This window comes from Podarcis gaigeae, assembly GCF_964106915.1.
Source record: "Podarcis gaigeae genome assembly, chromosome: 5".
NCBI classification, from domain to species: domain Eukaryota; kingdom Metazoa; phylum Chordata; class Lepidosauria; order Squamata; family Lacertidae; genus Podarcis; species Podarcis gaigeae.
The window spans coordinates 55913694-55930200 of record NC_139681.1 but is presented as its reverse complement, the minus strand read 5'-3'; the positions used below and the strand labels follow the sequence as shown (position 1 = coordinate 55930200).

Below are 16507 nucleotides of genomic sequence, written 5' to 3'. Positions count from 1 at the left end.
TCAGGCAGAAGATATAGAAGCAGACACGGAGCAATGGTTCCAAACTACAAGAAAAAATATTCCACCTAAACATTAGGAAGAACTTCCTGACAGTAAGAGCTGTTTGACAGTGGAATTTGCTGCCAAGGAGTGTGGTGGAGTCTCCTTCTTTGGAGGTCTTTAAGCAGAGGCTTGACAACCATATGTCAGGAGTGCTCTGATGGTGTTTCCTGCTTGGCAGGGGGTGGACTTGATGGCCCTTGTGGTCTCTTCCAACTCTATGATTCTATGATAAGCTTGGTTAGTCGCACCAACAGGGTAAAGAACAGCTATCCATGGGCTGTTAGGCTGCTGAATGAAAAGATAACAACAGGGCAACTGACTTTCGGGTGTGTGTCAGTAAATGAGAGGAATTAAGACTAAGAGAGCTGAGTGGGGGGTGCTCGTGTAATTTCGCTGTATACAGGTTGTACGAGTGACAATAAAGTATTTCAATTTCAATAATAATGTCTTTTAGTTTGGAATTTTAAACTTCTGAATGTTCTAACATTGAATAGATAAGGGAAGAGAGCATTTAAAAGCAAACACTAGAGACTAGGTCCCTTCCCCAAGACATGCTTAAATTGGGGGTGACATTATTTTAGTTGGTGTGCTAAATTAAGTTCAGTTGAAGGGTTGTTATTTTTTATTCCCAGAATCTAATTTTAGGTCACCATATACTTTTGGGAGAGGAAAGGACAAATAAATCAAGCTCCTTTGAGACCAAATGCTTTCCAGTTCTACTATTTTAAACCTTCCTAGTTATACACCATGGGTAGGCAAACTAAGGCCCGAGGGCTGGATCTGGCCCAATCGCCTTCTAAATCTGGCCTGCTGATGGTCCAGGGATCAGCATGTTTTTACATGAGTAGAATGTGTCCTTTTATCTAAAATGCATCTCTGGGTTATTTGTGGAGCCTGCTTGGTATTTTTACATGAGGAAAATGTGTGCTTTTATTTAAAATGCATCTACAGTATGGGTTATTTGTGGGGCATAGGAATTCACTCATTTCCCCCCCCCCCATATAATCTGGTCCCCCACAAGGTCTGAGGGACAGTGGAACCGCCCCTTGCTAAAAAAGTTTGCTGACCCCTGTTATACACTCTTGATATTGTATTCCTTCCTTGTGAAACTCTAGTACGTAGATACATGGCAGAGCTTTTTGTTCTCTTTCTCTTGTTATCATGGATTGTGCCAGGCACGCTAAGGCATGTGTTGCTGGGAGGAGCTGGAACGCCTTTTGTTTTATAAGGATAGTGCAGAGGTCTCTCCAATTACCCTCCTTTTCATTTGCTGCTGTGACAGGCTATAGGATACATTTAAAATACATCCCCGACCCTAAGAATCCTGGGAAAGACAGTTTACCCTTTAAAGTGCTACGATTTCCAGAACACTTAACAAATACAATTCACATGAGGTGGAGTTGCTTTAAATGTACTTTAACCATATGGCGTGTATGCAGCCAAACCGACAGAGCTGTAAGTAGCTCAGATAAGTCACACACTGGTAATAATGATATTTAAAGTACATTTTAAGCACAAATTCATTCCCTCAAATAATTCTGGGCACTGTAGTTTATAAGGGTTTCTGGAACATGTAACCGAGGAGTAAACTACATTATCCAGAATTCCTTGAGGGCAAGAACGTGTTTTGAATGTGTTTTAAAGATATATTATTACTTTACACTTATTAGGACTGAGCCCTAGGATTTCATTATTAAATGTGCAGTAGTCCTGCAATACCAAGGAAGACTGTTTCTAAATTGTTAGAAACAGGTTAGATTTCCTTTGCAACCTAATTCACAAATTAAAACAAGAAAAGCCACATTTTTAAAACTGCTGAAAATCACATGAGATGCTGGAAGATAAGATAGCAAAAAGCAAAACAAGAATAATGCACAGCTAGGATGACTGTGCATAAAAATACAGTGGTACCTCGGGTTACATACGCTTCAGGTTACAGACTCTGCTAACCCAGAAATAGTACCATGGGTTAAGAACTTTGCTTCAGGATGAGAACAGAAATGGTGTTCCGGCGGCGCAGCAGCAGCAGGGAGCCCCATTAGCTAAAGTGGTGCATCAGGTTAAGAACAGTTTCAGGTTAAGAACAGACCTCTGGAACAAATTAAGTACTTAACCCGAGGTACCACTGTACAGAGTCACCATTGTTGTTGACGATTTGGCCACAGTGTTACAAGACTGTTTCTCAACTCTGGGTTACTAACTTTATAGGCTGATATTACAACAGGTAAAATTATCTTTTACATCTGGTCTCCCTGGTGGCAATCCTTTGGACTACTACTTCTCAGGAGGTATTAAAAGAACATGGTGAGCCCGATGTGCATGATTCAGTGTTTGCCTTTGCTATGCATGTATCACATGCATCCTTAGTATGTCAGGGACCTGTGGGCCCAGGAAGTACTCTGAAAAACTTTGTTTTTGAACGAGTCACTCCATTTTTGTCCTTGTTTCAAACTCCTTGCAAGTCCAGCCTGCTCCTGCCATGCTAGTTTTCTTCTTGTAGGGAGTTTTTAAAAAACAACCAACACAAACCACATAAAGAGCAGTCTGTGGGAAGAACCATGTGGTAGGAACAGCCCTGATATCCTGAGGTGCAAATTATTATTACTCCCATTTGGTTGCAGTGTATATGTACTTTCAGGGTGGAGTTGCTCTTTGCCCCAGTGCAGGGAACTTGAGTTGAGAATGTAAACCATTAGCTAAAGTGGTGTCTCAGGTTACGAACAGTTTCAGGTTAAGAATGGACCTCCGGAACGAATTAAGTACATAACCAGAGGTACCACTGTACATATAATGTCTCTGTTTTCCGTTCAGAGTCCTTTCCACAGGTCAGTTACATTTGGTGTGAGACACAACTTGGGGTTTCAATGAATATTGGGGATGAGAATCAAGTACTCCACTTTGAGCGCCTTGGATAAACAGTGGGCTATGAATGCATAAATAAAAAATATTGATTTCAGTGTAAGTGGAGGTAGGACTTTAGCTGAAGCACCTTTAGGCTGGAAACCTAAAGCCCCACTGCTATCCATATCCACTCAGTGTTATGTCCAGGGCTGGATTTAGGTTTGATGAGGCCCTAAGCTACTGAAGGTAATGGTGCCCTTTATATGTCCAGCTGTCCTTTGTCAACAACAAATTGTCCCTGTTTTTTGTGTTGAAGCTATATGGTAATTTATGGACCTAATAGGTATCTAAAGCCATTTGCCACTGCTGTTGTATGTAGGTTTTATTTTATTTGTTTTTTTATCTTATATTTTGGAAATGTACATCCAGTTTTTCTCCCCTTTAAATTTTTTGGGGGCCGACAAGAGAGTGTAGCCCTAAGCTATGCATAGCTTGTTTAGCTTATGCGTGAATCCAACACTGGTATGTCCAGGCGCTTTCAAGTGGCCAAGTTCTGAGGCCGCTTCTGCAACAGATTCGTCGCAGAATAACGAAGGGGGCGAATCAAGGGATGTGGGCGGAGACAGTCGGCCGACTCCGGGGAGGTTCCCTTTCTTCGGTGTCCATCACTTGCCTGCTGACTACACCAGGGAGAATGTCTGGGGAATTCGCTAGGAGCTTAGGAAAAGGTGAGAGGGTTTGCTTCTTTCCCACAGCATTGCATGCTCTCTGCTTGCCTGTGCCTTTCCTTGTGGGGAGGATCGGGCCGCCTTTTTTTCCTTGTGGCGCCCTTCCGACGCCCAGCAAATACTAATTTTAGTGATTTTCCTCCATATTACGGTCAGGGAAGAAATTTCCCCTTCTCTCAACCCGCTCGTTACCACCCCACCCGCTGATGTGTTTTAAAAATAAGAATTATAATGCAAAGCTGCGTTTATTTAACGCCACGTGATTTGCTGCGGCGCATACGTTCAGAGGCACGTATAGGAAGAGAGGGCGGGGAGGATTTCCTGGGACTATTTATGAAATTATAACGTTTCAAAATGGACTCTTTCCTTGAAACTCTGTGTAAAGCAAATCTCCGAAGCAGCTCGCCACGAACTTCACTAAAAGCGACGTGCATTTTAAAAATAAACGCTCTTCAAAGCAGTTTGCATGGCGGCGTGTCACTCCTCTAGTTTCCTCATTTAATTGAAAAACAACAACACACAACGGTCGTGAGCTCTCTCCTCTGAGCTACACGTCTGATGCGATACGCGCGTTGCTGTTTGTGCACAGTCCTGCATGTGAAAAATAGGATTGGCGTTGATGACTTTAATGTGCCTCAGGTCACCTCCTCCCCCTGCACTCTGGATAATTTGCACTGATAATTGCATTGGTAACATGACTGTTTAATTTGCACACCTTTTAAAGGTCTGTTCAGATGTTGGTGTAGCTTCCTAAACTTCTTGTCTAGCCGCTGCTGGTAATGAGCTAATTGAGGGCGCAGTGTAATATCAGAAGTGGATTTTGTAGTAAGTAGCTATTTTCCCAGTTGGCAAATTCTCCAGATGCATATTTTGCTAGACCCAGAAGAGTCTGTTGTGATCTTCCATGCTGTGTCCCTACACCAGACCCCAGTTCATTCATGGGACACTTTTCAATTGGCACTGAAGTTTTGATGATTTGTAGACCTGTTACTCCTATAAAGAAAGAGCACCCTGTTAAAATCATGAGTTGGGGTTGTAAGAGCTCATGAAACCTCAAAAAGCAGCACTCTTGTGTCCTAGAACATGATAATTTTCCCTGACTGGAAATAAATACATGTCCATCTGAAACTTTGGTAGATGCAAACAGTATTGAAAATGGGATGGCATATAACTGCCCTGATGCCATCATGGCCACAGATCATCCTGAGTGAGCTATAGTCTCTTTCCTATAGCCCAAGCCCGTGAAGTACGTCCATCCTTGGTTTGGGGAAGAGCATAAACTTAAGTGTCTTTCCCACACAACCTTCCTTCCTGGCTTGTGACTTTGTGTCTGCCTACATGCCCAAGTCTAGCAAGGAAGTTATGTGTGTGTTCCTTTGCTGCATACACAGAGAGAGATGGATGTGTTGAGACATGTTGGGACATTCATTTTGTTTCTTCCTGGCCCTGCAGTCATGCATGAATAGCGGTGAATGGGCCCCATAAGTCCAAACCAGGTGGGGAAATGAGTACTGCAACGCTAAGCTTATGCTGCCAAATCTTTTGTTTTTGTTTTTTACAGCATATTCCTGCACATGTTTATTCAGTGATAAATCCCATTGAGTTCAATGGGGCTTACTCTCAGATAAGTGGATATAGGACTGCAGGCTTAAGCTCCAAAAAGTGCAGAACAATTACAATGTACAAGCTGCTTACTTTGTTATTGCTATTCAGCAGAGTGCTGTGGAATTATTCTCAGATCGGTAGCTTGGCATCCTCCCACTCCTGTCGCCATTTACTTTCCTCTGCTAATTCATCTGAATTAAGATGTGAATCACCAGTGTGAAAAAAGCCTTTGGAATGACTGCAGGGTTATGAAAATGGAGCATATCAAATACCAGAGGAATTTATTTTTTGGAAGGCTCCCCTTTTTCTCTCTGCTTCTTTGTTCTCTCTGCCCTAAATCCTGGCTTGCTTATGGTTTCTGTTCAGAAAAGGCTATAATTTTACTAGTTCTGACCAGAATGACCTGTGTAAGTCTCTTTGTATTCCAGGAAGTTCTGCTCCAGGGCCTGTGCCGGAGGGAGTGATCCGTCTTTACAGTATGCGCTACTGCCCTTTTGCACAGAGAACAAGGCTAGTCCTCAAAGCCAAAGGAATCAAGTAAGATCAGTCAATCAGTCATTTTACTTGTATGCCACCTTTCCAAATAAATCATAAGATCAAAAATATACAGAAATTAACAGCAACGGCCACACCCAACAACTCCCCCAAACAATACTTCAGCCCCCAGATCAAATGAACGTTCTCTCTAATTTCACTTAGTCCTAATTTTATTGTATTATAATTGTTTTTAACCACCTTGGGGGCTGAAAACTGGCAGATGTTCACCGCATATCAAGCTTTATGGGAGTTGCCTTCCAATTGACACAGGGTGTGTTTCTACGCACCCATGCACTCCACCCAGAAAGTGTGCGCCACAGCATGAGGCAGTGGAATGTGCAGATTCCCCTTTGACCCTGTGATGTTTTTGCATCCAATAAGAGGAGGAGGTGGAGCTGCCGAAAGAACCCTTTGATGAGTGCTAGAATGGAGTCCATGGTCTGGAGGAGCAGGCATCAGCTAACTTTTTCAGCAGGGGGCTGATCCACTGTCCCTCAGACTTGGGGGGGGGGCGGACTATATTTTGAAGGGGGGGAAATGAACGAATTCCTATGCCCCACAAATAACCCAGAGATGCATTTTAAATAAAAGGACACATTCTACTCATGTAAAAACATGCTGCTTCCTGGACCATCCGCGGGCCAGATTTAGAAGGAGATTTGGGCTGGATCCGGCCTCCAGGCCTTTGTTTGCCTACCCATGGTCTGGATCAAGCCCAGAGGCCAGTGGTTCCCCATTCGTCATCTAGACCCCTGGCCTTCTACTTCCTAATGGTTAAAGGGCTGGATCTGGAGTTCTGTAACCATGTAGCCTATATGAAACAGAACTTTAGATGATTTCAATAACATAGCAGAAGTTGACTCTAACTGTAACAGGCAAGTTGGCAAAATAACCTTCCTGTGTTTTTCCATCTCATGCGTTTTAGTCATGAAATTGTCAATATCAACTTGAAAAACAAGCCAGACTGGTTTTTTGAGAAAAGCCCATTCGGATTGGTCCCTGTGCTAGAGACCAGCAAGGGCCAGTTGATCTATGAGTCTCCAATCACTTGTGAGTATTTGGATGAAGCATATCCAGAGAAGAAGCTGTATCCTGCAGATCCTTATGAGAAAGCTTATCAGAAGATGCTCTTGGAACAGTTCTCCAAGGTGTGTACAGAGGAGTAACGGGAAACTCATTTCAGTGTGTAGTATGAAAATAACACTTGATAAGGCACTGTTATGATTACAGGCAATCTGCTAGGCAGCACCACTGCCCTGCTTTAAACATGTGCCTGAAAGCAAAAAGTGAGATCTGCAAAGAAAACATTTGTGGAAGAAAGACAGTGGTTTTAAAGTTACTGGACAATGTGACCTAATGCTGGTGTTACTAGGAACTGGTTGCTACAAAGAGTTTTAGTGTGTTGACATGCCACTTATGGCATCCTGCGCAGATCCTGGTAAAAGATGACAGGACCAGGCTGGTATAACTGAGAAAGTGGGATTTTGTAGACTAGCGACAACACTGGTGAATGTGGAACATACAGACAGGGTAAGGTGGCTGCTATATTTTGTCCCAACATAGGACTAAAGTATAGAAGCAAAGCGGAACTGCTAATGTACTGTGTAGCTTTGCTTTTCCTTTGAGCTTACTTGGAATTCTACATTAAACCAGGGTTAGTCTGGATGCTGAGTAGAAGGGGTGTGTGTTGATATCTGGTTTGATCTTCTGGGTTGTTCCACATTCTCCTGCATTGAGAGATGCTTTCTGTGGGTTTATCTCCCTTGGTTTGTGTTTCCACCTCTCCATCTTAAACCCATTCACTTCTATGACAACAAAATTCATTAGATTTTTTTAAATAAGGCACATCCAAGCTCCTGTAGCATCACACAGTGGAAAGTTGCCCTGTGTTAACTAAAATGGACACGTTTCTCTCTGTAGTATGCACTTAAATGTGTGAAAGAGAAAGGTGTGAATCTCAATAGGTAACCAAATAGTTTAGAGGAGGAAAACAACACGTTTAGGTATCTTTATAGCAGGGGTGGTGAGCTTGTGGCCCTCTTATTGGACTCTTAACACCCATCACATTGGCTGGAGCTGATAGGATTTGGAATCCAGTGACACCTGGAGGTCCACAGGTTCCTCATTCCTGCTTCATACTAATGGAAAGATGGTGTGGATGGATGTTCTACCAAGGTGAAAGGACTCCTCTGCAGTTCAGAACAGTTGGCCAGCGGAAGCCATGCTGGGCTGCAACTTACACCCTCTTACTGACAGGGCTTTGAGGACGAGCTGTCTACTGCTGTAAATTTAGTCTTGGTAGAATTACCTGTCGTTCTTAGCATGCATTTATGTTCCTTGAATTAAAATGCTAAGCACCTTTCTGCACCTTGGTAACATGGCAATCTCTGCTTTTGCTTAGCTAACTCCTCTGTGTCACAAGTATTTGCTGGCCATCAGGAGTGGAGACAATGCCTCTGCAGTGAAGAATGAGCTCCGAGAAAGGCTTCTGAAACTTGAAGAGGTGAGAGTTGGGGGTGGGGGGCATTGTTCCAACGAAAGCTATACATTAACTTGATTGTGAAGGAGAGAGGTTCCCCTTTTCCTTTTTTTTTCTTTCAATAGATTTTTGTTAAGATTTTGAAGGTTACAAAGAGGAGGTTCCCCGTTTCCATTCCACACAAAAGGTCTCTTCGGTTTTCCAATTAAATTCAAGCATTATGTCCTTGGGCAACTCATCTACTCCGTTACTAGACTGAAGAGATCTGTTGAACCTGTGTTAGGGAACATATTGCTCTGTTCTCTGTATCTTATTTCCATAGCTGTACTTCATGCAATGAAAGTCTAATATTTTGATCCTCCGCATCCCACACAAGAGCTCATTGAAACTTGTGACTCTTCCACATAATTTAGTTTTGGGATTACTTACGCTGAGCAGACTCTAGTGCTGCCCACTAGAGGGAGCCATGTTCATATCTTTATTGATGGATTTGTTTCTGTCTGACAAGAGGGATTTTCAAACAAAAAACCAAGAGTGTTTCCAGACAGAAAGCTCCTAGGGCTTTCCAGTGGTTGCAGTTTTGCTTTCTGCTGAATCTAGAATTGCAGCCAAGAAGTTCTTAAAATCCAGCTGCACAACCCACTTTGGTCTGTGATCTATTGTGCAGTCTACTCGGGACCAGTACAGGTTAAAATCTCCACACAGGTCTGCAACATAGGGGTAGAAGTTCTGAAACTACTGAGCTCTGTATAACAAGGTCCTGTCTATTATATATGCAGCCCCTTTCCCCTTCCTCACTCTAGATTTCAGTTTCTGCAAGCTCTCTTGGTATACTGTGCTTTTTATGTAGGAATGTCATGTGTCTCTTTCCCTTTTAGATTCTAGTAAACCGCAAGACTAAGTATTTCGGTGGGAACACTGTTTCCATGATCGACTATCTGATCTGGCCTTGGTTTGAGCGTATGGAGCCCTACAAGTTATATGAGTAAGCCCTTTGAATCATTTGTACCTCTCACATTTGAGTACCATTCTCCAGCTATATTCCTTCCCTTGTCCCTTCGCCAATGGGCAGCATTGATGGGGAGAGCTACTGCCATTTGTTCTGGTTCATCTGCAAGGCAATGGGGTGTCTGGCGGAAGTGAAGTGGGTGCGGAAGAGGAGGAGAATCATTCTTCTCACTTGAAAATGCACATTTGACTCACTTGAATATATGTTTCTGGAGTGATCCCTTCTGATCTATCCTGGTATTTACTGGCAGATTCGGTTCTGTTCAATTTGAATTCGATCAAGACAATGGGTTTCTTTTCTCACTACAGATAATGGCCACACTTGGATGATCATTCCTCTGATTAATAAGTCCAAGGTATGAACAGCCCTTTTGGCTGTATGCACAGCCCCTTTGGTCTTCCCCATGCAAGCAAAGTCTTCTGTTAACCACAGCTTCCCAGTTCAGGGAGGAAAAAAACTAGTTAAGAGCTTCAGAACAAGTTTGGATACTAAATGTACTTCAAACCGTGGTTTAGAAACTTACCTTGTTCTAATGCTGTTAACTGTGGTTTCTCATTTTGTCCAAACTGAGAAACTGTAGTTAACAGAAAATTACCTGGTTGTGTTGGCTGTAGCTGCAAAGGGAAGAGTGAAGAAGCTAAATGCTTGGTCAAAAGGCTTGCTCATCTCTTGCCTTGTTAAGCTGAGATGTGATATATTTGGATCCCATGAGTAATAATACCTGCATGTTTCACGAGGCTGATGAAGCTTCTACCACAATCTCTCAGGCTCTAGTGGCAGCTTAATGGAGTTTTTGTTGTTGTTGCTTTATCTGATGCAGCCACTCCTGCACATATTTTTTTTAAAAAACATTTTAAATGTAACCTAACAGTTTTGTGATTACTGTGGGAGGATTAAAATTCTCATTAGAAACATTGCCGAGGCTAAATGTTATCAAACTATGCCGCAAGGTGTCCAGAGGGTAATTAGAGGAGGATCAGACTCCTCTGATGATTTGCCTTTTCTCTGCTCTCCTTGAAGAGTCCAGGGTCAGGCTCAGTGCTCTGGGATTTCTGAGAAATTCCCTTTGTATTATACTTGTACAGCAAATCAGATAATAGTAGTTCAGGTTTTACTTTCTTTTCTTTGGCATAATGTCAGGTTTAGATCTGACTTCAAAGCCATCTCAGGTGCACACAGTGTATAGGATTATCATCCTATGAAAGACATTTGTATACTTTTCCTTTAAAAAAAATGGAATGATGAGTTGACTAGGGACAGGATAGGAACATAGGGAGCTGACTTATACTGAGTCAGGCAGTTGGTCCATCTTAGTATTTCCTACACTTACTGGCAGTGGCTCTCAAATGATTTCAGACAGGGGTCTGTTCCAGCCCTACCTGGAGGTGCCACAAATTGAATACAGTGATACCTCGGGTTACAGACGCTTCAGGTTACAGATGCTTCAGGTTAGATCCTGCTAACCCAGAAATAGTACCTCGGGTTAAGAAATTTGCTTCAGGTTGAGAACAGAAATTGTGCGGCAGCAGCAGCAGCAGCGGGAGGCCCCATTATCTAAAGTGGTACCTCAGGTTAAAAACGGTTTCAGGTTAAGAATGGACCTCCAAAATGAATTAAGTTCTTAACCCAAGGTACCACTGTATTGGACCATCTGCATGCAGAGCATCATGCACTTCCACAGAGCTATGGCCCTTCTACAGTTAAGCTTGTGGAGCCACCTTCAGATAGCAGGCTTTTTCCATTTCTAGGTTGTAGACAGCTGCACTATACATCCCATACCAGTTTGGCTCTGTAGCACACAACTAGGAAGGAGATGTGGGTGTTGTTTTTTTTCTGAGCCACTCTGGAGAAGATGACTATGAATAGCTTCTAGCTGTGCTGGCCAAATGGAACTTCCAGATGCTGGGAGTAAACAGGGGACCACTCCTTCCATACCCTGCTTGTGGGTATCCAGAATCCTCTGGCTGGCAAATGGAAGTAGAAACTTAATGTAGCATGGCTCTTGGTCCAGCAGTATAGTTCTTGCCATGGAAAGTGTGTTATTTCAGGCTGCATTGCCTGTGGGCTGATCTCTCGGCCAAATAGCCTGGAAAAACCCCTCTAATTCAAACTGTTGGAATCGGGAAGTGCTGAAATGACACACCTGATCTCCGAAACTAGAGCAGTGCAGCAGTGCCCCCTATCTATTTTGAAGCATCTCATCATTTCTAAGGAAGCCAAGCATAACGGATGTCAAAAACCTCTCTTCTTCCAACAGAGCTAAATGCAGACAGCTTAGTAGTTTGGAAGCTGCCTTATAGAGAAGTAGACAAACAATGCATTGAGCTTAATATTGTATTCTACACTGTCTGGCAGCAGCTCTCTGGAGTTTCAGAAGTATGCCAGGGGTTGAATTTGGGACCTTCTGCATTTAAAACATGTGCTGTACTGGAGACCTTTTGCAGACAAACCACCATAGATGTAGGCTTCACAGTGACTTTTTTCATTTTCTCTGCAGCTGTTTGGACCACACACCAGAGCTAAAACACTGGGTTGAAGCCATGAAGCTGGATCCGGCTGTCAAGGCTACAGTAACTGACGTTCAGACATACAAAGGCTTCCTGGAGCTCTATCTGAAGAACAGCCACGAGGCCTGCGACTACGGCCTCTGAAAATTAGTGGAGGGAAGCCTTTTCAATAGTTGGAAAAGGAAGATGGAGCTACTGCCGTCACATGCAGAGCTGGTACCTGCACTGCACTGTCCACTATTGGTTTGGTTTCTGTTTGATGTACAGTAGGGATATGGCTGTGCTGAAGTGACAGGTCACCTCAAAAAATAAGGCTTTCTTTTCCAAAAGGGTGATGTTCAGAATTTGCCTAACTTTGTTTGCCCAGCAAAGTTGTAACGTCTTTTTCCCTCAGGTAGGCATGTGTATTGGCTCTGCCGCTGTTCTGAAATAAACACACTTTTAAAAATACAGGCGTTTCCTGTTAATTTTCCTTGCTGCTCCACAGGAGAGGTTATGTCGCTGGAGATGTTAGCGTGCAAGTAAAATATAATGCTGTGCATGCTAGGCTGAGTTTTGCTGTGCCTTTGAAAAGTTCAGGGTGCACCCTAGGAAGCAAGCTGTGTTGCTGCTTTTATTTTAATTGTGGAAACAAAAAATTGATCATATAAAAAAATCCATACATTTCCCCCATACATAGGAAGCTGCTTATACAGTCAGACCACTGGTCCGTCAAGCTCAGAAGTCTACACAGATTGGCAATGACTTTCTAGATGGGTCTTTCCCAGCCCTGCCTGGAGATGTCAGGAATTGAACCTGGATCTTTTGGCATGCAAGGGATGTGCTCTACCACTGAGCGACAGCCCATCCTCTTTACTATTCAGATAACATGGCATAAGTATAGAATTTGGGCAAGCTGGCAACCTTATGCAAAGCAGCACTTGTACTTGCTAACTTAAATAGATGAGGGGTCTTGTATGAACAGCTTTACATCATGTAGGGATATTATTCAACCAGCCCTGAAGGCAGCCCTGTTTAGGGAAGCTTTGAATGTTTAACAGACCATTGTATTTTAATATTTTGTTGGAAGCTGCCCAGAGTGGCTGGGGAAACCCAGACAGATGGGCGGGGCAATAATAATAATAAGAAGAAGAAGAAGAAGAAGAAGTTGAAGTTACTTGTTACTGCCTTTCTATCTGGCAGAGGTACAGCTCTTGGCTATTTTTCAGTTGTTCTACATCTGACAATTTTATGTCCACACTCTGCCCCAGTTACTTGCAATTTTCCATTTGCATGTAAAACCAGCCCACCTGGGCTTGAATCCAATTATTGGGTGAAAAGAACAACTGCCAGTCATGTTAACAGAGCTTACCCTCTCTCTCCTCCTCTCCCCTGTGATCCAATCTGCTCTGGGGATTCTCCTGACCCTCTAGAGAAGATTTAGGGGCAGTGCAGTAGTTGTTCCACAAACACAATGGCTTAGATTCAACCTCTGTGCTGTACATTGCAGCTTGGTTCCATGGCTGGTTCTAGCTGCAAGTAGCCAACCAAAAAAGTGTAACAATGCACAATTCTCAAGGCTGTTAGAGCAACAGCAGTGGGTGCTGCATCAGAAAAGGATGATTATCCCAGAAGTCATGTCTTCATGGATAAATACCACATGTGGGCAGCTGCTGTTGTCTTAGAAGTTTTTGGCAGTTCCACAGGAAACAGTAAATAATTAGAACAAGCGGTATATACAGTACTACTTTGTCATTTACCAGTTAGTGTCAGCCATTATCCTGGGTCCTTTACAAGAGGCAAGGAATGGCAATGGTAGAAGATGAAATAAAAGATTTTTTGAATGATTGTATGTTGTGTGGACTCTGCTTAAATTGGAATCGGCATAAAACATGCCCAATTGCAGATTTACTTACTGAACAACGCACGTTCTCTTATTCTTGGGAAGATAGCTATAGCCGAAAGGATGCAAAGTAAGAAAATGAGCAATTTCCCCTTTTTCTTTGGTTACACAACGCCTTTGCCACTGGTGGATTTCCATTAATAATACATAAAGCATAAATCTTATTCAGGTCACCTTGAGGGTGAATGCATACATTACAGGCATACAATGGAGGCTGCTTGCCTTTTCTTTTTCTTTTTTAATGATGGAATGGAAATATCACTTAACTCTTCCTGAGGCATCCCCAAGCACCTTTCTGTCAGGTTGACAGCTGCCATTTGAAATGACTTTAAACTAGTCTTTGCAGGTGGCAGCTGTCCTGTGTATTCAGCGTCAAAATCCAGTGCAGGCCGTACTGGATTCCTGCAAAGAGAGTCTCTCATTTCTGCCATGAGTTCCTCCTTCAACGGCAACCTAGGCATATTCCAGAACATTCACAAGACTGGACATCCAGAAAGAAGCAAAGCCTATTAGCTGGTCTGAGTAGCATACTGCTACATACTGCTTTGTCAGAAAAGTCTGACTGCTTTCCATGAGGCTTACCAAGCAAGAATGCACTCAGTTGAAATCTTAGTATTACCCTTCTCCAAAATGTTTTTCCGCTCATGCAGAAGGTTTAGGAAGGTAAGTATAGTATGTATACTTCAAATTGTTTTAACCAGTCTGGTTTGCTTGCTGAGTAAGACATTTTTAATACCTTGCATTTTGTAGACTACATGTAAATGTATGTGTTTTTAAAGTCTTACTAAAGCATCAGTTTAATTAAACCCCTCACGAGTGCTTGATAACGACCTAGATAAGGATAGCAACTCTTGTGGAAACGCATAGCCTCAAAAAGTGTCATACTATAAACATTCAGATTTTGTGTTTCCTCAGAGGGCTTTGTTTCAAGACCAGCAAAACTGGAAATATTGCTGACTGAGAAAGAAGAGAGAGATTTTTCCACTTCAACCATGTAATTACTTAAAATAAAATAACTGAAGTCGCAATGGGTTGTTTAATAGGCCTATTAACTGGAGCCACTATTTTACAAGGAGTCAATTATATAGCACGTTGACAAGAATGGAAGAAACATTAAAAATTTAAAAGTGCAGAAGCTGCCTAGAAAAAGAACGCTACAAGGAGGAAGGTATTGCAGTGAGGTGTCTGACACCTTTTTATGGCTTCCCTGGACTTGTCATTTTTCAAAACCCATTTTCCAGACCTTTACTATTTTTTTAAAAAAAGGTAGAGAGGTTTTAACTGTTTCTTCCATCTTCCGCTTAAGTTTTTTACATTATATAAATGGTTTTTCTCAATCATTGATTTATGTCCTTATAGTGTGAGCCAAAAGGAGCACATTACACTTGGTTTGATATTTCAGCACTTCCACTAGGGACTGGAGTTGCTCAGCTTTCACTGTCCCTAAAGTCAGTTGGATAACAAATAAGCATTTGCACAGTCAGTGAAATAACCAGTGGGCTGATTTAAAAAGAAGTGTGTGGGCAGGGCTTTCCCCCCCCAGCCAGAACTTGTGTTCATGGTAAGTTCTGTCACCTCTTTTTCTAGAAAAATAGCACTGTGTGAGCAAGCTCTTTCCGGTAGGATGTGTAATTAGCTTACCTGCTGAAATGCACTTTTTTGGCCCATTATTATTATTATTATTATTATTATTATTATTATTATTAGCAGCCCCATCTGCACTACACATTTAAAACAGTGCCATTCCAAAGAATCATGGGAACTGTAGTTTGTCAAGGTAGTTGAGAGTTGTTAGGAGGCCCCTGTTCCCCTCATAGAGCTACAATTCCCCGAGTGGTTTAATGATCTTACCAGGATAATCTTGAGAATTGTAGCTCCATGAAAGGAACTGGCAGAAGACAAGAGTTTAATGAAAATACAGATGTCAGAAAGCTCTCTTTCCAGCTAGAATCATAAATGTGCATAAGAACTACATGTACATACTGGTAATGTATGCATCTATGGTTCCTTCCACCCAGAGACCCGGTTGCAAAGGCATTGGCTGGTCTATTAACAAAGCACAAATGCTATGTTGTTGTTTTCTGGGAGTGGGGCAGGGGCACAATTTGATCCCTATATTCTCCCTCCTAATAACTGATTAAATAGAGATTTGTGGTGGCAGGAACCATGTTCTCTGTGTGTCATTTGAGTGGACCTACACTGCTACATGGGCATGCAGGTAATGTACAGGAGAGCAGTGCTTTATTATGTAAGATGAAAATTCTGCCTATCATCACGTTTGGTTCTTTTATGAACCTATGTGGTGGTTGTACTTCTGTTTATCCAGCAGTCAAGTTCTCCATTCAGGAGACCATTCTTAAAACAAAAACAACACCCCCCCCCCCCCGCAGTACTGTTGGCATTTAACTATTAGAACACAGCGTGTTCCGTCTAAGAAGTAGCAGCGTAGCAATGCAGCTGGGCACTAGAGAGGAGTAGTAGCAGCAGCAGCAGCAGCAGCAGCAGCAGCAAAGTCTTACTTCCTAAGTGATAACTGCCATTTCCAAAGCCCCTGTCCAGAAAAAAAAAAACCTAGCACATGTTCAGAATCGCGGCAGATACAAATGCAAGGTGGAAAGCAGCAAAGGAAGAGCCAATGGCTCATCTAATCCAGCACCCTGTTTTCTCAGTGGCCAATCGGATGCCTGCGGAAAACCCACAAGCAGGCCTAAGGCAAAGAGCACTCTCGCCTCCTGTGGATCCCTGGTATTCAGAAGAATTGCTGTTTACAAATGTGGAGCCAGAGCCCAGCCACTATAACTAGTAGCACCTTTGCCTTTCAAAAGGATCCTTTTTTTAAAAAAAACCCATACCTGAATTTTTGTCCTTTCCCCCACA

The 16507-nt window shown here is 42.6% G+C and overlaps 1 protein-coding gene across 1 annotated transcript; it reads left to right on the top strand.

The window, feature by feature from the left end:
- The first annotated feature begins 3484 nt into the window (after nt 1-3484).
- GSTO1 (glutathione S-transferase omega 1) lies at nt 3485-12195 on the top strand. The gene is made up of 6 exons (XM_083741620.1): nt 3485-3611; nt 5645-5753; nt 6679-6901; nt 8155-8256; nt 9111-9217; nt 11739-12195. Exons 1-6 carry the CDS (start codon nt 3494-3496, stop codon nt 11890-11892), a joined length of 813 nt encoding a protein of 270 aa, XP_083597746.1. The 5' UTR covers nt 3485-3493; the 3' UTR covers nt 11893-12195.
- The last annotated feature ends 4312 nt before the right edge of the window (nt 12196-16507 follow it).